At 41.1% G+C, this 23,968-nt stretch overlaps 1 protein-coding gene across 1 annotated transcript in view; it reads right to left on the reverse strand.

Annotated features, from left to right (window-relative positions):
• Positions 1-12,325, reverse strand: part of LOC133414443 (paired box protein Pax-7-like) — a 43,755-nt gene extending 31,430 nt beyond the window's left edge. Inside the window, exons 1-4 of the mRNA XM_061699835.1 lie at positions 12,195-12,325; positions 11,064-11,299; positions 10,245-10,374; positions 9,281-9,412 (exon numbers count right to left, since the gene is read on the reverse strand). Of these exons, the coding sequence (XP_061555819.1) occupies positions 9,281-9,412; positions 10,245-10,374; positions 11,064-11,299; positions 12,195-12,279 (583 nt within the window). The 5' untranslated portion in view covers positions 12,280-12,325. The remainder of the gene's footprint in view (positions 1-9,280; positions 9,413-10,244; positions 10,375-11,063; positions 11,300-12,194) is intronic.
• Positions 12,326-23,968: the final 11,643 nt, after the last annotated feature.

Below are 23,968 nucleotides of genomic sequence, written 5' to 3' on the forward strand. Positions count from 1 at the left end.
TGCGTGCCTCAAGTATTTGCTTCACATTGTTTCCTTTTCTTGAATCAACTCCCCCACCGACCCCCGAAATCTGAAGCACACACAAAATACAACCCGCCAAAAGTTGGAATGGACAAAATGTGTGTCATCTTGGCCATCGAGCAATCTAACCGTTGATGGTTCCACCCAAACACACCTGTCAAAAAGGTGTCCTTCATAAGTACAGTATAGTATGCTTCATATATATATATATATATGTATATATAATAATAATAATAATTCTACTTCCCCCAAAAACGTTTGCATGTCTGGAATGTCAATGAATTTGATTGACTTGAAAAAAGATAATTGAAAAAGGTGGCAACTCTATTCAAATGCCCAGTGTGTGTTTTTGTATTCATTATAAGAAGAAGAAAGAAAAAAAAAAGATGACTACTTTCATGACGGATGATTAATATTGTGAAAATAAATCCCTTAAGTAATGGCTTCCTCCTTGGCCCGTGCAGTGTCCGAAGGCTCACCGGTTCAAATCCCAGCTACGACTGTCCGCAAGTGGAAGTGTCCTTGGGCAAGACACTGAACCCTAATTGGCTCCCAGTGGGCCCGGCAGCGCCTTGCGTGGCAGCAGCCGCCCATTGGTGTATGAATGTGTGTGTGTGAGTGGGTGAATGTGAGGCTTTCCAAAGCGCTTTGGGCACTGTGATGGTGTAGATAAAGCGCTATATAATTGCAGTCCATTTAGCATTTACCTCTTTGCATGTTTGGTGGAACCCTGCTAAGTGCGGTATGTTTGTGTTCTTTGACTACATCAACACGGTTGCTGCGTAAAAAGGTAATTAAAACAAAAAAAGTTCACGTGAGGATCTTTTCCAGCAATAATTCAAGACACGGTGTAGAAACCTTTTCATGAAAAAGGAAATACATTTAGCAGACAATGATGAAAAGACTGAAATGATTTTTTGGGCGAGGAAGTCCATTTTATATCTCCTGTCCTGCAGCTACTGCAAAACAGTAAGGAAGAGAAATGTTCCTGAATGTTGTCTAGCGGGCTCACTGAAGGTAATTTCAGTGGATGAAAGTGAATTCCTCCCTGCTACATTTGAAGCTGACATCCAAGTCAAGTCACCTCTTTGAAGTGTTCACCATTAAAACATCTTTAAATAACCCAACATCGAGTTTAACTTCCGGCACGGAGTGAATATTTCAAGAGATGTAAAACAATGTCCTGTAGGAGAAGAACAACTACAGTGATGTGACGACATGCATTAAAACAAGAGCGGCGACGCGTCACACTTGAGCTCTGCTCTCTGGGAGTTCAACGCAAGACTCATCGAGGGCTCAATTAATGACCGAGCAAAGTGTTAACTTTTCATCCACTTGGTCTTGCTATATTGTTGTGTGATTTCGCTCATTGCCATTGTGCTGCAGGCTGTTAATGGGATCCCCGAGGCCGGTGACACCCCTCAAGTCCACTTTGCCTGTTAGCTCTTTGTTCACTGCTCCCCTTTTGTTGCCCGATCAGCCTCTCATCGGGTCGCCGGACAAGATTCATGGCATTTGTCGGCGAAATGAAAGGAGGATTATGGGATCGCTTGTGAACAGCCCATTCCAGGAGTGGATTCTCCTATACGCCCCCTCTTCCCCCAAGCTCAGCGGCTCCCATTTATAAATATTTGTTTTCTAACATGCACCCCAAATAAATCCAAATCAGGACGACAATGAAAGACTGTCAACAAGTGGCTCAGCCTGATCGCTGTTGGTTTGTACTCAATTCAGTTGTTCTGCACACAGTGTCCAAAAAATCGATTTATAAACAGTTACATTTTAAAGACATGTCAAAATATTTAATGCGAATTCCTCACATGCCAAAGAGGGGTATCGCAAAGTAACTCGATAGAATGTTTTTGAAATGTCAGTAGCAATGGATTTACGATAGAGCAATACTGGAACCAACCCACGTACGATACGTTATGATATATTTGTCCCTCAAAAGCTGGCTTCCAATTATCTTTTTTTGTGTGTGTGTGTGTAAAAATAAAAAAAATAAAAAAGTAACTGGGCTAATGCAGCCTATTGAAAAAGAAAGAAATTAGTGAGACAACGAAAAATGTATTTTTGCTCCGATTGTATTGATCATGTATCATAAGATGTCATGAGATGACGATATCGATATTTCGTCCCACCCAATCTGCCAAATAGTGTCCCTATTTCAGTGTAATTTCATAGGTGGAGCACTGAAAACACCCTACCAATGTTCCGTGCACCAATAGAGGTTTCTATGAATGTTTCAATTTATGGTCTCAATGGATTTTGATTTCTTTTGACAAAGATTTTTCCAAACACGATCCCAATCCTGTTTAAAATTATGGATAGTTAACTTTGGAACGTCACAAATCGTACATATGTTTATATAGATATAATGTCTGATGAAATGAAGTTTATCTGAGTGTATAGCAAAGTTTGGCAAGGGGAATGAAACAATGTAATGCATTTTTTTCCATGTAACAAATATCCTGAAATATATGACAGATGAGCCTTTTAAATGGAATTGGGTCAACAGAGATGAGGTCTCATTAAAGTGATCATGACATTTCTTGAAAATAGTTTTTCAGGTAATTGTGCAATGTGGGCGGTTCTGTTGAAAAATCCAAACACATTTCAGAATTGTGAAAGCAAAAAAGCATCGTGCGTGCATGCATGTTTGTGTGTGTTTATTTAAATGTCCCTGTTTCTTTGGTGTGAGACAGCAAGGGGGGAAAGGGGAGGTTAATCCGAGTTCAATACACTGACGCACAGCCCAGGATGGAGCCTATGACGATTGTGTTATCTCCAGCCAACATTTGGGTTCCCCCACAATTCCAATCCAAAAGAATAGCTGCGACAGAGAGCATATGGAGTAGAGGAAGCGCAGATGCCCGGGGAAATGTGCTATCAATAGCTGCAACACGACGGCCGCTAGACTGTCAGTGTAGACGGCCACCGCTGTACTTGCTAATCTCTGTCTGCCTTCGTGCTCAAGTAGTCGTCCTCTCAAGCCCGACACGTACTAACGCAACACACACACGCGAGGGACACCTGCATAAACCTAAGGACACTCAATACAGAAGTTACATTTAAAAAAATGAAATAAAAAAATGATGCCTTTACAAAAATGAGAATGCTCCGTTTTGATTCGTGGGAGAAGGTCATACATTTAAAACCCTTCCATTTTCAATAAATGAATTATATTGTGTTTAATTGATCCATCCATCCATTTCCTTTTGCACTGGTCCTCTTTGGAATCGCAGGTGAGCTGGAGCCAATACCAGGTAACATTTGGGCAAGAATATGTACATATACACACATACATACACACACCAGGGGATTCGAGTCAAATGACTTGATTTGAGCCGACTCAAGCTGCCAGTTTTATGACTCGCGACTTGCTTGCCAAATACTTCAGAAAGACTTGACTTGACTTTGACTTGTACTACATGACTTGACAAGTCATCTTGTTTAGAGTTGGAAATCTGCCTTTTAATTCAGGCAGTTTGCCTTTTTTTTGAAAGAAAGAAATGTTTTGTGGGGGTGGCATTCGTGCCAACCTGTCAACCCAATCAGCATTGTTGCGAACTTGCCAGTGCGACGTAGCCACCTGTATTAATAACAATGGAAGGAGCTCCAAATATAATACAATTTGGATTCAATGATTATGTTGTCGATGAAGTCTGTAAAAAAGAGGATGGCAACCTTCATGTTTTGAAACTCGCACATTCAAGACACAACAACAACGACATCGAACTTCATCCGTCACTACAAAAAGTCACAAAGACGGGTAAAACTAATTAAACAGTTTAGCTATCTGGTCAAACATTAAGTTTCATAGACTGGTTTGGGACGGTTAAAAATAAAAATGTGGTGATTGTGAATGATTTAGTACAGCTAAGTAACATAACTCGGTGCGGGGCGCTTTACGATAATTGACCAAACCTTTCGTTTCAGTTCATACGCATGCAAAAGTCTCTTTTCTTTTCTTTTCTTTTCTTTTCTTTTCTTTTCTTTTCTTTTCTCTCTCTCTCTCTCTCTCTCTCTCTCTCTCTCTCATGCACTCTCAAGCAGAAAGTAACCCCTAAAATATAATGGCAACCGCTGAATGCAGAAGTGAAGCTGCGTTGCTAGTGTGGTGGAGATTTTTAAAAAATATACATTTTTTTAATATATAAAAAATGGGATCACTTAGCATTCAGATCACGCCGACAAAAATGTCATTGCCAAAAGTGCGTTCCACTATTACTAAGGTAAGGTTTTACAGTAGAAATTGTGAGTAGCTATGTGTGAATATAAATTTCATATTACTGAATGTGTTTACGGTGGCCGACTGGTTAGAGCGTCAGCCTCACAGCGCTGAGGACCCGGGTTCAATCCCCGGCCCCGCCTGTGTGGAGTTTGCATGTTCTCCCCGTGCCTGCGTGGGTTTTCTCCGGGCACTCCGGTTTCATCCCACATTCCAAAAAACATGCATTAATTGAAGACTCTAAATTGCCCGTAGGTGTGACTGTGCGTGCGAATGGTTGTTTGTTTGTATGTGCCCTGCGATTGGCTGGCAACCAGTTCAGGGTGTACCCTGCCTCCTGCCTGATGATAGCTGGGATAGGCTCCAGCACGCCCGTGACCCTAGTGAGGAGAAGCGGCTCAGAAAATGGATGGATGAATGTGTTTATTGAAGTGTCACCATCAAAATGTCATCTGTTGTGTTGGCTCTGTGATAAAGCTGTCTGCACTATGTTTTAAAATTGAGACAACAGCATATGAAACATAACCTTTAATCTAATGACAATTGTCCAGGGTCAGTGCTTCTAAATAAATGAACAAACGAAAATGAGTAATTTAATTTAAGTAGAGGACACAGGAGGAATGCAGATTTTGTTTACATTTTGTTTTTTTTTAAGTATGGCAACGTTTTTATGTCATATACTAGTCCCTTAATTATGAATCTATTTCATTCTTCTTTAGCCCTGTAGGTACACATGTAATTACATTTGACCAAGAGAAAACAGTCTTGGCTTTTGCTTAATTGTGTTCTCATAAGAACCGCAGGAGTTACAAGGCTGTCATCACAAAGGGCACAGCGAAGTTTGTTAAGTAATAAAGTTTATTTTAATTGAGTTTGAAATAAAACTTGAAAACAATTCAGTGCAATAAATGTAATCAATCATGATCTCACTTGTTGTTCATTTCACTTTTAAAGGGGTGAATACTTTTATTAGATTTGTGAAAAAACATTTGATTACCACTCCAGTATATGTTGCGACTGGAGCAAGATTGTATGACTTGACTTGCGACTTGCTTAAACCAAGTAATGACTCAACTCAACTTGCTTGAAATTTCGTGGCGACTCGACTTGACTTGCTTGATTCTTTCCCACAGTGACTTGGGACTTGCTTGAGACTTGCACATATGTGACTTACTCCCACCTCTGCTGTACACTATTGGCACAAATTGCCAGTCAACTGGATGTTGCTTCATACCCGGAAATGCAATTTTTGTTGCCGCTGGTTGGACCTTGCTTCATACCCACAAACTTAGCTCTATTTATATTTGTAATTGCTCATGTGAGAGGACATAGCATTTTTTTGATTGCAAAGCGATTCATTCACCTCCAATTCAAAATTTGAATCCGAGCAAAACTAATTGCCACTCAGCCATTCATCAAAATTAATTGTAGAACCCAGCACACTGCACGGCGGTTCAATTGCTTCTGGCTGTGTCGCGGGCCTAGCATGCATGTTTTTGGAATGTGGGAGGAAGCTGGAGTACCCGAAGAAAACATGCATGGGAAGAAATGCAAGCACCAAACAGGAAGGCCTTAGCCACAACTCAAAGTTGAAACCTCAGAAATGTGAGCCAAATGTGCTAACCTCTATCCTACTGTTTGGCCCCCAATTTATACAGTATTGAAATAGGTATATAATATAATTATATAATTGCAGTACAACCTGTGCCCCTGAGGATGTCTCATTCAGAATTAACCAAAATGTTTGGTCAAAGCATAATCACACGAGACGTAAACCAAATCTCATTAGGGAGAAGCATCACCTCTCATGGGCTGGATTCATGTTGTTGGTTTTTTTTAACAAGGTATCTTTCAAAAGCTGGACCGCCACAGCTTTGTGCTGACTTCACGCGAGACATCACACACACTCACATCAGGCAGTACCTCAGCATACCTCCCGAAATCAGCGGACATCAAAAGATCAACTCTGCTGCATGTACCAAAATTTCACACGGAGGCCTATCTTAACCCGGTTGTTATGTTCCTGGAGCATGTTTAACTATCCATAAGTGTCAGAAATGAAAAGATCCCCGTAAACATGTTTTTTGCGTCATTATTAACGCCCTTTATCAATTTTCAGTACATTACCTTTCACAGATTACAGTCCAATGAGGATAACCGTTGTTGTTGCTTGTTTTTAACTTAAAAAAAAAAAAATTATTGTACAGTTACATTAAATGAACCATGTTGATGACATATGTTAATCCAAGAAATTCCATGCCCCAAAAAAACTTCTTATTATTTTTACAACACAACAGGAGGGTTTAAAGAAGGCCTGTTAAAGGACCTACTGTATCATCCAGATGGCCTACAGTATATTTAGCTAAGAAATACTCTTTATGTATTTTTTGCTCAAGAAAATGAAACTGGCAGTCATTTCCAAGAATATAAATCTGTTTTGGAGCAATCGGTAAATACCTAATTGCCCTGAGAATGCCTCTTTTTCATCGCCCAAATCGATATGCCGCATAACTTCGAGTGACGCCATCGACAGAACTGGAGACCAAAATCGCTTGCTGGTTTGGACATAGGAATGTACTATACTATAAAGTGGAAGTATTCAGTCATATTTTATATATTGTCGTTGTCGGGAGCAATCTTCCCGACCTCTAAAATGGCAACTTTTCAGGAAAAAAAAACAACAACATTTTGCTTGAGTTTCGAAACACTGCTTTGTTCAAGTTGGTATTTTACCTTTTATTGCTGTTATACTGTATATCATTGCACACTCAGATCAACACAACGGCACCCCAAAGTTATGTTCAATGGCTAATTTAATATGCAAAAAAAAAAATGGTGAATTTATTCCAGTGTCATTGATTAAAATATGACAAAAACAAACGCCTGTTACATCATATTCTCACACGCATTTTCAAAAGTGAGCGACGCAATACATTACGGCTTTGGGGGGGTGGGGCGGCTAACTTGGGTCAGTCGCCCACAAAAATTGGTCAACGCAAATATTTATGCCTCGAGGCAAAAAAAATATATATTTTTTATTAATAAAAGCATATTTGCAGAACCAATTTGCGCCACCCAGAAACATTTGGCCACTGTCCATGTTTACAGCACGGACATTTGTTGCAGATGGATGCACTGTTGGACCAATAAAAAATATTGCCAAAAAAGACAGAGTAATGTCTGGAAGTGATTTTTAAGACACTATTAGATATGTAATGTACATATAACATGATGTATGAGTGAGCTAAATTGTAATTGTTGTTGTTGTTTTTACCTAAAATGGTCATCGCTAGCATGCTAATGCTAACCGTGAATGCTAACCGTTTAGCAAAGGCTAATTTTGATGTCGCAAATTCTGTACAGAGTTTATACCGTACCATACACTCAGTACCAACATATGCAATTTAAGGATAGAAGTCCAACCCTCATGAATGAGAATAAAATACGTTAGTAGTAAAAAAATAAATAAAAAATAAATAAAAATAGAATTGTTTTTAGGGGGGGGGGGGGGGTGGCGGCTATTACTTGAGGACTCGACCAAATATCTACAGGATAGGATAATCGATTCTAAAAAGATTGGCCCTTATTCCAAATCTATGGAATAAGGGCCAAGGTTCACAGCATGAGAGGGGTCCCTTTTAGAGAAGAAGAAGTTTGAGAAGAGGAATCCTAAACACAGGGAGGTACATGAAGTCAGTGGTGACTCCAGTGCTGTCCCACTCCCAATACTCTGTCCAGCATGTCGTTACACATCATTATCAAAGTTAAGGTAGAGCATGTTGTTTTTATGGTGGTTAGCTTCTTTTTACACTCGTGTGACAATCAAGAATGACCTTTCTTTCAATGATTTTGTTGTTTTAACATATTAATAGTAGTTCACTTAATTTCATACTCATATGACAGTTTAGAATGTTGAAAGCGTCACTTCAAATTTGGCCTTTTTGCAGATTGATGACGTCCTATGAACAGATTATTTATGTTAGTTTTCTCTTTGAAAAAGCGCGTGGAATCCAGTGCAAGCGGAAGTCGCCATACAGTATTTTGGGGTTGTTTGTTTTTTGCTTATTTACGAGAGGAGAGGCCATCATGTATTTATCACAGAATCATAATTTTGAGCGTGTCTATATGTCAACATCATGAGCCACTAAAACGCACTCGCCTCCCACAGGAACAAACCAGCGAAATAAATGGAATTAATATTTGAAAACGCAATCCAAAGCACACGGAAGGAAACCTTAAACCCTCATGAATTTTTCGCCGCAGGCTTGGCGCCATGAAGTGAGCTGCCCAAAAAGATGAAAGTGAAAAGAAATAAAAGCTCAATTTAATCTGCTTTGGAGCCCTGCAAGGGAGCACATGTGCCTGGAAGGGTAAGAGTGAGGGCTGATAGGGGATAAATATATTTCTTAATATGCCTTTGAGCTATTACATCCCTCTCCAACACGGATGCCTATTCAGCAGACAACAGTTTCATTAGCAGCTGTAGTCCGATAAATCTTCCAGTGATTAGAAGATGACAGACACACACGCCGGGGCTCATCTTTTAAACATCTTTTGTGACACTTGAAATGAGGACTGGAGATTATTCCAAGCAATTCATTTCTTTTCTTTTTACATATCCCTAAAACTGTTCCGAATCATGCGAGATACATCTAGACAAATCAAATCAAAGGTTAAATGATGTACTCTGCCAAATGGAAAAACACAATCGGCCAAAAATCTCATATACAATGTAAGCTATGTATCGCCCTTATTGCATTTGCTAAAGTGTAGTTTATTTGAATGATTATTATAACCTTGCTTTCTACGCGATATATTATTTGGAGCCGTGTCCACAAAGAGGCTGCGTCTAATTGATATCGGCCGTCACCGTCGGTCCTCCCCCCAGTAAGCGTGGAAGCTGCTCCCCGTGGGCCTGACACTTCATCAATAACACATCAGAAATAATGAGGGGTCCTCTGGGGGGAAACCAAGCGACAAAACGAGCTCCACTTGGGCCCAATTTGGAAGGAAACCCCCTTGGCCTACCTTTGTCTCTTAAGATGCCATCGATGCTGTGCTTGGTTTTCTTGTCCTCCTCTTCGTCCTTTTTGAAGCACTCGTCGTCGTCCTCGTCCTTCTTCCCAAAACGAGCTCTCAGTATTCGACTGATGGAACTCACTGTCAGCGAAAGCACATCATCCTTAATTATCTTGACGAGTGGGATTGTTATTATTATTATCATCATTATTATTATGATGATTAGCAGTAGGAGGAGGAGGAGGAGTACACTGAAGTTCTTCATTTCCAGTTGCACATGATTGAAATGGATTAAAAGGACTTTTTTTTCAGTGTTGTAGTAGTAGTAGTAGTAGTTGTTGTTGTTGTCCATGTCCTTTTTTACATTTTATTTCTTAAATTAGTGTCACCAATAATCCCTCAAAATTCTTATTAATAAATGTTTGTACGCACTTGGAGAGACTCTCTTATTTTGTATGACTAATATAAATACTACTAATAGTTGTGTGCGGGTATGATATATTATTAAATATCACGTTGTTGTTATTATTATCATGTCTAAGTATTACATATTAGATGTTATAATCCGTATTACCTACGTTGACTCTCATATATTAAATACGTGTGTGTGTGTGTGTGTGTGTGCGTGTGTGAGAGAGAGAGAGAGAGACAGAGAGAGAGAGAGAGAGCGCGTGTGTGTGTGTGTGTGTGTGTGTGTGTGTGTGTGTGTGTGTGTGTGTGTGTGTTCGTGTTGGGGTGTCTAAAGGAAATCCTAACACAAAACTTTTTTTTCCTGAAATCATTGTTTGTTATCAAAATAATAATAATAATAATAATAATAAAAAGTTAAATGAACGAATGAATAATCGGCTACATTATGATATTTACTATTATTATGATGCTGATGATGATGATGATGATGTTCTGCTATATGTGTTGGAAAGCAAACGGAAGAAGGAAAGAAGTGGAAGCATCTTACCAGCGAATGTCTCACCTGAAGGGACGCTGCTCCTGTCGCACACGCCGTCCTTGAGCATCTTATCTCGGATCTCCCAGCTGAATATTCCCGGGCTGTCGCTCTTGTATTGTTCGATTCTCTTCTCCACGTCGGGCGTTGCGACCTGCTGCGTTAGACCCCCAAATGACACACACACACACACACACACACACACACACACGCAGAAAAACAGACAGACGCGTCACTTGGGGTGACTTACACTTTTGGGCAGCAAAAAAAGAAAACACTCCACTGATTCAAACCGTTCCAACTGCAAAATATTCAACTCACTCACGACATCTTTGCACGTTCTGAAAATTGCCAATTTACCGAGATTTACACACTTTACACACACACACAGATAAAGTGAATGGAATATTCAACAACAAAAAGTTCCAATCTTTCTTGTTCCATGCCACATTCTGCAAATTCCCCCCCTTTTTTTTTAATTAAACATTTTTATTTTATTATTTTTTTTTTATTTTTTAAATTTTTAATTTAAAAAAATCCCAAATGTAATCAATCTTTATTTTACGTCTTTACCAGATTCCACATTGCTTGAGTGAAAGCAAACCAAACCAAACCATTCCAACTTCAGAATACGGGGGCTGATGAAGAAATTGCCAAAATGCCCAATTTCACAATAAGGTTCCCAAATCAAGATATATTTAGCTTCTCTTTCCACATTTCTGGAGAATTCCAAACATGCACTCTCGCGTTCTACATTTCAATGAATTCCACAGTCAACCTTTCAGAATCGACGGGTGATTTGTGCGGAAAGTGCCCTTTTCTTGTCATTGTTTATTGAAGGCTCACCCTGGGCTTGCTGCCTCCAATGGCCCCGGGCCGGATGGAGCCGGTCTCCTGGTAGCGGCACAGGATCTTGGACACGCAGCCGTGGGAGACCCGCAGCTGTCGGGAGATGACGCAGGGTCGGATCCCGTGGTGGGCCATCTCGACGATCTTGTGCCGGATGTGGTTGGGCAGGGGCCGACCGTTAATGAAGACGCCCCCCAGCTGATTGACTCGGCCCTGGCCTAAAGGTGTGGACACTGGGCCGCACGGACACGGAGGAGACAAATCTTTCGTTTGTACTCAACTGCGACAATGTCAACTTGACCTTTTACTTTCGGTTATTTCGTGTATATATATATTTTCCCCCCTCCACAGTTTGACGGTTTACTTCAGGCCTAAGTCCCACACCATTTAACAAATCTTTCAAAACGGAACCATCATTTAAAAATGCGATTTTCTTTTACTTTCGTTTGGATCTTGTTAAACCTTGACCAATGAATACAAAAACGTTTGCGTTCATCTTGTAGATTACAAAGTAATTCATTTTAAAACATGAGCCTCGGTCCAAATGGTTTACATGCCACTTTTTAAAAAATTGGCGTTCTACAATAATAACACGTTATAATAAATAACGATTTAACATTTCTAAATGTTACATCGATTATTTAAAAAGGTCTACCCAACAGTTGCGACGGCATCTTGGTTTTTAAAATTCATTATTTGCGCTCTTAATGTTCTCTACTGACTGGTCGAGCGGGTAGTTAAAGTGTTAGAAATCGGTAGTAAAACCACTAAGAAAATAAGTTAAAAAAATAATAATTTAAAAAAATCCCCTACGTGCCACTTCTAATAGAGGAGTTGATTTTATTTGCTATGAATACCAATAATGTAGTTGTGATCGGCATTTTTTTCCACTAAAAGGAAAATAAGGTCATGATGCAGTGGTGTTCCGTTCTACACCACAATGTTAACAAATATATATTGTTCAATTAACACCTTTTAATGTGTACGTAGAGACAAAACGTCATATTGAGTTTATTTTCAACATGGGGGTGGGGGGGGGGGGGGGGGGGAGTTACACCTGACAAGATTGTCAGCATTCATCTCCCCTTGCATGACTAAATGGTGTTATAATCTTGCACGCATGGGTACCTTCCAGTGGGAAGCCGGTCCTTGGGTAGTTCTGTCCAGAGGCCGGGCGCATCATCCGCGGCACGGTTCCCGGTAAGGTCGTCATTGTCCGCGACTTGTTTCAAATACGAAGAAAGTGTACAACAAACGGATGTCAGAAACAAGTTGGACCCCCCCTCCCCCTCCCTCCAAACAAAAGGTGGCAGCCACTTTGAGAGGTCCAATGTGGTGAAGACAGCAGAATGCATGCGGCGGCATTCAAGGACGTGCGGGAAAGTTGGCGTCGGGAGCTGCGAGGGCCCACGTGGATTCCGTCATGCGTCAGACACGGTGTCAAGGCAGGACCACTTCGGCACCCTGGCGGACTTGCGCAAGGGGGGCAGGTCGAGACCATCGATAGGTTCTTCGGAGCCTCTTCTTTTTCAAGACAAGCTCCAACAAGTTTCAGCAGCCAATGGGATGGAGGAGGTCTCTGTCTCTCTCTCTCTCTCTCTCTCTCTCTCTCTCTCTCTCTCTCTCAGGATATGTGTATGTGTGTGTGTGTGTGTGTGTGTGTGTGTGTGTGTTTCCAGAGTGGAAACTTGTCACAAATCAGAAAGCAAAGAAAAACTAAATATGTTTATTCATCACTAACTATATAATATTTATCCAGTTCATGCATCTAAAAATAAACATATATTTAAAGGAATGCTTCTATTCTATTATTTCATGCACAACTTTTAACAAGCGTCTATATGTCCATCCATCCATTTTTTGTAGCGCCTATCCTCACTAGGGTTGCGGGCCAGCTGGAGGCTGTCCCAGCTATCTTCGAGCAAGAGGTGGGGTACACCCTGAACTGGTCGCCAGCCAATCGCAAGGCAGAGTCTACATGTGTCAAGACATATTTGCCTTTATTTTGACCAAATGACTTCTCAATTTAAAATGGACGATAATTAAAACATTTGCTTGCCACTCTTTTCCGTGGATTTCTGATTTCAAATTCAATTTCCATCCATTTTCTGTACCACTGATCCTCACAATAGGGTCGCGGGCAAGCTGGCAAGAAGCGGGGTACACCCTGTGGGGTGTGGGAGGAAACCGGGTTACCCAGAGAAAACCCACGCAGGCACAGGGAGCACATGCAAACTCCAGATTTGAACCCCGGCGCTCAAAGCTGTGAGGCAGATGTGCTAACCAGTCGTCCACTGTGCCGCATCAAATTGAATTTGTTGTTGGAAAATATACCATTTATAACGATGAAATACTCGGGAAATTGTATCTATGTAATAATATGATGAGGTGATTATACATTTATATAGCTTTCACATTAACAACAGCCCTCTGACGGAAACCATAACTAAAATGTCGGAGGGAGGCATCGGCAGAGCCTCACTTGTATGAGAAGAAGTAAAATAATAATAATGGTTAGGCCCACATATTTTTTTCCATTTTAGTTCTGTATCTGTGCTTTACACTCTTTTTAATCCAATAATAGCCACGATTTCATTATTAAAACTGCTGAATTAGCATATTAAACTAGTCAAATACATGGGCGGGAAAGTGAGGCAGGAGAAGCCTGCCAGATTTTCCATTGTCAGGATTATGTATTTAATACTTGATAAGAAGATAAAGCGTGAGGTGAGGCAGACAGTATTCTTCCTCCACATTAGGGCAGGCAGCCTCCTTCAGTGGGGCTGTGGCAATCACACCGAGGAGGGTGCACAAGAGCAATCAGGTTCACCTACGCAGACACCTAACTGGTTGCTTGTCTAGGTTCTTTGACTTTTGAATACTAAAGGCTGATCTCATGGGATTATAGCTCACACGGTGCTGCTCATCTTTATGGCTGAAAAGGATTTGATCCAGAATGAATCGGATGTGACAAAGTTACTCCAGTTGGCGCTCACAACAGTGTATGTGGAATAAACATTCTTGCCATGAAAAAGACTCAAACTATTCATTCGAAATAGGACTGACCAAGGAAGACTTTATTCACTGGCAATAATCTCTATTTAGATGGAGAGACTTTTGAAGCTCAAAGAAGATGACAATAAAATGTTTGTATTTTCACCTAAAATGGGTTCAATAATCCAAAATTCAGATCAAAGATTACCTTTTGAATTTAATTATTTATTATTGTTATTCTTTTGTTGAATGCATGGTTTGTGATTAATGTATTTGATCATAATAATACAATAATTTGGAAAATGAGCAGAATATTTCAGCCACGAGGAGAGGAAAAATTCAGCCACCCCCCACCCCTAAAATAGGGCTAGCGACGCCCCCTGCAGTACACGCTCTCTAAACTCCTGACAATAATGTTCCCTACAACCAATTATGTGTGAAAAGAAGGCCGAAACACAAATTTATATTTATACATATATATGTAACTATATAAATAAACATACTGTATATCCAATCCACTTCATTTATATATATATATAAATATATATATATTCATTTATTTATATAGCACAATTTAAACAAACACAAGGCTCCCAAAGTGCTGTATAATGCAATAAAAACACATCAATATTAAAAAATAAGGATAATAACAATAAAATAAAATGAGATAAAAACTACATAAAATGAAGTAGGTAAAATCAACCTTCATAAAATGCACGGCCAACACAACACATATACATCACATCAGACACGCTAACTGGTGCTAAAAGCCAGGGTAAAAAGATGGGTTTTGAGCAAGGATTTAAAATGAGACAGTGATGAGGGTTGTCTGATGTGGAGTGGCGAAATATTCCACAGTTTTGGAGCTGCAACAGCAAACGTTCATTCACCTCTAAATTTAAGCCTGGCTCTGGGCTCTGTCAGGAGCAGTTGGTCAGCTGACCTGAGAGAGCGGCTGGGAACATAGGGGTGCAACAGCTCAGAGAGGTACGACGGGGCAAGGCAATTCAAGGCTTTAAAAGCAAATAAAATAATCTTAAACTGAATCCTAAAACTAACAGACAGCCAGTGGAGTGAAGCTAAAACAGGTGATATATGCTCATACTGTCTTGTGCCAGTTAAAAGACGAGCCGCAGCATTTTGAACCAGTTGCAGGCGACCCACCAATCCCCATATATAGTGCATTGCAGTAATCCAGACAAGTGGTCACAAAGGCGTTGATTACTATTTCAAAGTGCGGTTTCTGAAGGACCAGTTTGATTTTTGCAAAGATGGGGCGAGGTTCACCTCTTTGTGAACAAGTGCGTGAGAAAATAGTTGAGCAGTTTAAGGACAATGTTCCTCAACGGACAATTGCAAGAAATTTAGGGATTTCATCATCTACGGTCCATAATATCATCAAAAGGTTCAGAGAATCTGGAGAAATCACTGCATGTAAGCGACAGGGCCAAAAAACAACGTTGAATGCCCGTGACCTTCGATCCCTCAGACGGCACTGCATCAAAAAAACGACATCAATGTGTAAAGGATATCACCACATAGGCTCAGGAACACTTCAGAAAACCAATGTCAGTAAATACAGTTCAGCGCTACATCCGTAAGTGCAATTTGAAACTCTAAACTCTCTCAAAACAAAAGCCATTTGTCAACAACACCCAGAAACGGCTACGGCTTCTCTTTGCCCGAGCTCATCTAAGATGGACTGATGCAAAGTGGAAAAGTGTTCTGTGGTCCAACGATTCCACATTTCAAATTGTTTTTGGAAATTGTGGATGTCGTGTCCTCCGGGCTAAAGAGGAAAAGAACCATCCGGACTGTTTTGGACGCAAAGATCAAAATCCAGCATCTGTGATGGTATGGGGCTGTGTTAGTGCCAATGGCATGGGTAACTTACACATCTGTGAAGGCACCATTAATGCTGAAATGTACATAAAGGGTTTGGAGAAACATATGCTGCCATCCAAGCAACGTTTTTTTCATGGACACCCCTGCTTATTTCAGCAAGACAATGCCAAACCACATTCTGCATGTGTTACAACAGCGTGGCTTTGTAGTAAAAGAGTGCGGGTACTAGACTGGCCTGCCTGCAGTCCAGACCTGTCTCCCATTGAAAATGTGTGGCACATTATGAAACGTAAAATACGACAACGGAGATCCCGGAATGTTGAACAGCTGAAGCTGTACATCAAGCAAGAATGGGAAAAAATTCCACCTACAAAGCTTCAACAATTAGTGTCTTCAGTTCCCAAACGTTTATTGAATGTTGTTAAAAGAAAAAGGTGATGTAACGCAGTGGAAAACATGACCCTGTCCCAGCTTCTTTGGAACATGTTGCAGCCATAAAATTCTAATTTAAAATTATTTGCGAAAAACAATAAAGTTTATCAGTTTGACATTAAATATCTTGTCTTTGTAGTGTATTCAATTAAATATAGCTTGATCATGATTTGCAAATCATTGTATTCTGTTTTTATTTATGTTTAACACAACGTCCCAACTTCATTGGAATTGGGGTTGTACATACAGTAATTAATGTATCCACTTTTTGTGACATTTTTGTTTGTTGGTGTGCTGTGAGATTTTTCAATTGTCGTAAAATATGTTCCTTGGCTCCATAAAGGTTGGAAATCACTGACACACACACACACAATAGATATATAATTAACCGACATTCCTACTGTGCATTGAAATTTAAAGCTTGAAGTCGACTAAACGCTACTCACATGTTTTGGCATCTTGTCTTCCAATCAGCCAATTAATTTAAGGAGGACTTTCAACTCCCCCTTCTGCTGCTGTCACCGGGCTATATACTCTGGAGCAGCAAACTGTCTGGCCAACAAGATGATGCAGTCTTGTGTGTGGGTTCAAGGGTACGAAAATAAGCTGGTTGTGGATGAGAGTAGCTTCGGCCATTCCAATTGTGGCTTGTCTTAAAAGATTCTTACCAGCGAGACAACTGGATTGGTGGCAAAGAACTAGGGTAGGGGTGTGAAGTGAAGCTTCATAATCGTCGCCAAAATATTACGTCCAATTACGCGCGGGCAACAACTGTGTGATAACGAGAACTTGATTCCTATCACAACATGCGCAAACATCATGAGACTTGTGCCACTTTACGACACTGTGTCATAACACTTATCATACGACCGTTATATGTTTCAAATGAGTGGAAATATATTACCAAAAAGGAGACCGGTATGACTGTCACTTGCAAAATATGCAAGTCTATCCTCCGATACGCTACGACACAAGTGAAATAGAAACAATGGGCCTCATTCACCAACCGTGCGTATGCACAGATTTGTGCTTAAATCATGCGTACGTACGTTTGATGCAGAAGCCTGTGATTTATCAATATGTTCTTACTTGAATTTGTTCGTACTCAGGGAACAAATTTAGTGAATCAGGCCCAATAAACAGAAATGTTTCGGGTTTTTTTTAAGCCTGGCTATGACGTACCGTCTTACAACGTGCTATGCTATGAAACACATGAGACCAGCAGGCTCGTTGAAGAGAAAAACATATTACAACAACTACATCCAGTGTAATTCTGAGTTATATTTATAATCATTTGTTTTTATGCACACGGTGGACGACTGTTTAGAGCGTCAGCCTCACAGTTCTGAGGACCCGGGTTCGATCCCCGGTTCCGCCTGTGTGGAGTTTGCATGTTCTCCCCGTGTCTGCGTGGGTTTTCTCCGGGCACTCCGGTTTCCTCCCCCATCCCAAAAACATGCATTCATTGGAGACTCTAAATTGCCCGTAGGCATGACTGTGAGTGCGAGTGCCCTGCGATTGGCTGGCAACCAGTTCAGGGTGTACCCCGCCTCCTGCCCGATGACAGCTGGGATAGGCTCCAGCACGCCCGCGACCCTAGTGAGGAGAAGCGGCTCAGAAAATGGATGGATGGATGTTTTTACGCAGGTGTTTCGAAATATAGGCGGCATGGAGGCTGGCTGGTTAGCACATCCGCCTCACAGTTCTGAGGTCCTGGGTTCAAATATGGCCTCGCCTGTGTGGAGTTTGCATGTTCTCCCTGTGTCTGTGTGGGTTTTCTCCAGGTAGTCCGGTTTCCTCCCACATCCCCAAAACATGTGTGGTAGGTTAATTGGCGACTCTAAATTGCCCGTAGATGTGAATGTGCGGACGAATGGTTGTTTGTTTCTATGTGCCCTGCGATTGGCTGGCGACCAGTTCAGGGTGTAACCCGCCTCACGCCCAAAGATAGCTGGGATAGGCTCAGGCACGCCCACGACCCTAGTGAGGATAAGCGGTACGAAGAATGGAGGGATGGATATTTCGAAATATGTTTTCACATGAAACCGGTCCATGGCGCAAAAAAGTTTGCGGACCACTGTACTGTGCTTGAAAAAGTATCAATGACACCATCGATTAGTAAACTTCGACTCGACTTTCATCAAATTATCGTTGACTACAAAAAAAAATTTAGTCGTTCAACCCTTTACTGTTTGCATTTAACAATAGTTAAATGCAAGCTTTCAAGTTTACATCACAGCAACAGATTTTCACAAAATGTCTGTGGAGGGTGGTAGCACAAGAACCGACAAAATCATAATGCGAACAATTAGTTTTTCTCTTTTGGCTATTTTCCCCCTATCTCAATTTCTCATAATGAAATAATCTAACAACACACCTTCCCTCCAAACGTATTTGAACAATAATGCTGAAGACGTGGGTTTGACATTAAAAGGTGAATATCAGAGGTCAGTATTTCAGTTTTTTAACCAGTCACCCACCGTTGTTTATTCAAACGTTTAATTTATTAGATTTACAATAATCCCTCAAGGGAAAAATTAACTCACATTTTGCTGTATGGTGGCCGACTGGTTAGCACATCTGCCTCACAGGTCTGAGGCCCCCGGTTCAAATCCGGCCTCGCCTCTGTGGAGTTTGCATGTTCTCCCCGGGTCTGTGTGGGTTTTCTCCGGGTACTCCGGTTTCCTCCCACATCCCAAAAACACACAAGGTAGGTTAATTGAAGACTCTAAATTGCCTGTAGGTGTGAATGTGAGTGCGAATGGTTGTTTGTTTGTTTGTGCCCTGCGATTGGCTGGCGACCAGTTCAGGGTGTACCCCGCCTCTCGCCCAAAGTCAGCTGGGATAGCCTCCAGCACGTCCGCGACCCTAGTGAGGAGAAGCGGTACATAAAATGGATGGATGGATTCTGCTGTGTATTTGTATTGCACACCAGACAAAGAACCAGATTACATACACGCAGGCATGCAAGGAGAGACGTTAGAGGGAAAAGGTTGTGCAAAGAGTGCTACATCTCTTGGGGCTTCACTCCAACAAGTAGTTGCCATTTTATATTTTTTGTTTGAAGTGGGACTCCAACTGTGATCCTCCGGTTCCAAAGCCCAAGTCCTTACAGTAGATGAAATATTGCTGCCCCAATTTAAAGCACTGAATGTCTCTATGATCAGTTCCAGATTTTGTTTCCCTGTGAAGACTACATTTACAGTTTATGCTGTAACCGACGTGAAAATCAGAGTGCTGTCTGTGGATGAAAAACACACACGTGATAAGCTGATAGATGATGGAAAAATCAACCAGGAAATGATGCACAAACATTGGCCATAGCCAATACAACCATTTACATTTTAGACTGTCACTAAAAAGAAATAAACCACTGTTGTATTCAAGGAATAGGCCTTGAACAGGTAAATCAAAGAAAACAGCAGCAGTTGATGAAAGAAACATTTTGATAGCTGTAAAGAAACAACTGTTAGCATCTTCAGTAACATCCCCGAGAGGACATGAATGAAGGTGTCTCAAGGATGTGTCCTCTCTCTGCTGCTCTTCTCTCTTCACACAAACGACTGCACCTCAACGCATCCGGCTGTCAGATTGCAGACGACAACACAGTCATAAGCCTCATCAACGATGGCGACCAGTCATCATATCGACAGGAAATGCAGGGGCTGGTGCTCTGGTGCGGCCGACACAACCTGGAGCTGAACACGCTGAATACCGTAGAGATGATCGTGGACTTCAGGAGGCATCCTTTGCCACAGCTGCCCCTCACGCTGTCCAACTGCCCTGTGTCAACTGTCGAGACCAAGTTACTGGGAATAACAATCTCTCAGGACCTTAAGTGGGAGGCCAACATCAAATCCATCCTGAAAAAAGGCCAAGCAGAACATGTACTTCCTACGGCTTCTGAGGAAGCACGGCCTGCCACAGGAGCTGTTGAGGCAGTTCTACACAGCAGTTATCGGTCCTGTGTTCATGCATATTAAAAGCAGCAGGCATTCCAATAGCTTCTTCCCCCTTGCCGCTAACTTGTTAAACAGTTAACTTATAATTTAATAGTGACATTTTGCCAATTTTGTAAATCTCTGTAGTGACATTATTACCATATTGATTGTTGTAGCTTGGTCACTGCGTTATGTGCATAACTGTTGTTAATCAGTATTACTATATAACTGGACACTATATTGCCTGTTGATTCTCTGCCTCATTTGCACATGTATCATTGTATCAGTATTATCACACTATTTGTCACCTTACATTGCTTAATGACTATATGTACGTCTGTGCTTATGTCCTAAATATATATTTAAGTATATTGCAGGGGTGGGCGAACGTTTTGGCTCAGGGGCCACATTGACTTTTACAATTTGACAGACGGGCCAAGCCAGGACCAGATGCTTACATTTAAAAAAAAATAAACAAACAAACAAAAAAAGGCATTGTATTGTTAATACTTAGATTTACTTTTAATGGGAACAGTGTTGTTTTGTTGATCACCTTTTTTTCCCCCAGTGTGTCAAAGTCTGGTGTTAGTTTTGTTGTGGCAATTCTCAGAACACATCTGAAGTGTTCATCACTCAGCTGGGATCTGTAGGATGTTTTGTTGGTATTCATCACACTAAATGTCTCTTCACACACTTATGTAGAGCCAAACACCACCAGCATCCTCTGTACCATCTTCAGGATTTTTGGAAATTTGTCTCCGCATAATGAAGCATAAAACTCATCCAGTTTGAGAGTTGAATTTCTTTTTTAAGACAGTATCACATTGGAGATCAATCAGTTCCATCTGCAGATCCCGTGGCGCTGTTTCAGGGTCTTGTGTGATTGAATCTTGGATGGCAGTTTGTCAGATAAAGGTGTTTTGCTGAGCCTGAAAGCTTGATTTTAACCGCTGAGCCGTAGTCATCCGTTCCTGCGTTGATTGGCTGTTAGCATAATCAGCATGCTTGGTAGAAAAGTGAGGGCTGATGTTATATTCTTCTAAAACCGCAATGGTTTCTGAACAAATTTGACATACAGCCTTTGGCCGGACTTCAGTGAAAAAGTATTTAGTAGTCCATTCTATATTAAGCACTCGGCACTGACTGTCGTCTTTTTTTTTTCTTTGGCCCACTCATGGTTGAAGAAGGGTTCAGAGCAGTGGCAGTGTAAAAACAGAACAGCCAAAGTCAAGTCAATGTATCACTGTACCTACTACACTACCTGGTGGAACCACTGGGCATTGCAGGACAACCTGGTGGAACCACTCGGCATCACAGGATAACCTGGTGGAACCACTCGGGATTAAAGGACAAGGTCAAATTAATGCAGTCATGATTTTGATATGATTTGGGTGATTCTCTACTACTCTTTGGCGGGCCAGATTGAAATGATCAACGGGCCAGATGTGGCCCACAGGCAGCAGTTTGCCCACCCCTCGTACATTGGGTGGTTTGCTGTAGTATTAGAGTGACTCCAACAACCACAAGCAACTTTCTTGTGTTTTTAACATACTTGGCCAATAAAGATTATTCTGATTCTGATTTTCCATTGATCATAAGCTAAAAATGGCAAAGAGTCAACAGTCCACAATGTCCTTAAGTGTTATACATATTTGTCCACATCATGTGATAGGCTTGTTCCTATAATCAGTTAGATTAGGGTTGCCTTGACGAATGTCAAAAAGAAAATTGTCTGCTTGAACCACATGAAAGCAGAAGGCCCCTTTTTACTGTGAAAATTCTGATTGGTAACAGTTAAATGGTGGCCAGGCCATGAAAAAAGGGGGTCTGGTCTGCAAAACTGGCTTTTTTTAGTTGACACAGCAGCATATTGCAACAATAACCACAACAACAGCACCTTGCAATCTGGGTTCTGAGAACTTCCCAGCAACTTTGCTATTGAATGTGCTTTTGGTACAGTGAACCATAATGGTCTCTGAGTGGAAATTAAGGTCTCTTTCCAAATGGACTTTCCATGTTGCTATAGGGAACCCATCATTCCCAAAAGCTCAGGAAAGTTGGGGTATCCCCCAAGGCTCTGTCTTGGCTCATTGCTATTTTAAATTTATGTCCAACGTCATTAAAACCAGAATGTCCCAGATAATCTAGAATCTATTTGCGTCACAATAATATGACCATTTTGTTGGGGCCTCGCAGCACTAGACGAGTAGTTAGCACATCTGCCTCACAGTTCTGAGGGTCCGGGTTCAAATATTGGCTCAGGCTTTTCTGTGTGAAGTGTGCATGTTTTCCCCTTGCTTGTGTGCGTATTCTCTAGCTTCCTTCCGCATTGTAAAAACTTGCACATTAGGTTAATTGAAGACTCTAAATTGTCCGAATGTGTGAATGGTTGTTCATTTTAACATACTCTACAATTGGCTGGCAACCAAACAAAGGTGTACCTACCGTCACCTAAAGTCAACTGGCATATGGTGCACCACCCTCCCCGCTGACCCTTATTAGAAAAAGCAGTACCCGGTATCGAACAAATTGCAACAAATTGTACTTTTCCTCTGTGAGCATGTCAGTCAGCAGATACTTGGGTAGTAGCATTTGTCCGCTGTGGACAAAATGAAAATAGTAACTAGTTGTTGGAGAGATGCTCTAATCTGCTAGCTGGCTACTGTTGAAGTGCCCTTGAGCAAGGAACATTGCCCACCCACCACCCCGAGCTGAAGAGGTGCTGCACTGTTTGAATGCCCCTTTCAATCTGCCATCTCTCCTTAAATGCCTGCATGTGTGATCTGATTTACTGTGTGGTGTGCAACACAAATAGACTGTACGACTGAGTGTCATTTGAATTTTCCCATGAAGGATTATTATGGGTATAATAAAAGATTTTCAGTTCAGCACCATCGCACAAATCTGGGCATTTTTATCTGTGCCTCACTCCACTGGCTGCTGGCCAAACATACAATACTGCAATGACGACTGTACATCCTACAGATTTGTTTGTCAGAAAACATTGAGTTTCCTCTCAGAATCAATATTTTAGACTAAGAAAAAAATACTCCCACTGTCACACACTTTGAAAACCCCAGCTGAAAATGATGGGCCTCTATGGCGGTGGTAGTCAATTGTTGGGACCCACATTTTCCCGTTGTGTGAAGTCTCAACCAACAACAGTAAAGAAAATTTGCTTCAAAAATACAATTTGAAAAAATAAGTACATCATATTTGTAAACATAACTATGTTTGGGTGGCTATGTTTACATGTTCAAAGTGCATTTCGAAGCACCTTATTAAAAACTGAGAATGAAGATAATTGAATGAGAAAATGCAATAAAGTAAAATTTGGTCTTGCTTTAGCGCCATCTAAAGAGCCTGGGAGATGTTCAAATGCCACTGGAAGTTGCATTTCCATGAGTCCACGACACTAGTTTTCTTTTGTTCATGTGATCGCTACTACAACTTCCGCTAGCCAGAGGCTAAGCTAAACTGTATTTGTTTACAGAACAGACATGATTAGAGGACGAGGCAGTTACCATTCTTGACCCTGACCTAACCTAAATGGAATGGAAATAGTGGATACTCACCATTTCAATGTACAGGCAGGCGTCGTTTTCTGCTCGAGTTTCCCTCCAATGGCAGCATTGTAACCCCGATGGCTTGGTCTTTAACTGTCCTCGCCTGCTTGTTTCTTTCCTAAAA

Source organism: Phycodurus eques, chromosome 1, assembly GCF_024500275.1.
Source record: "Phycodurus eques isolate BA_2022a chromosome 1, UOR_Pequ_1.1, whole genome shotgun sequence".
NCBI lineage: Eukaryota > Metazoa > Chordata > Actinopteri > Syngnathiformes > Syngnathidae > Phycodurus > Phycodurus eques.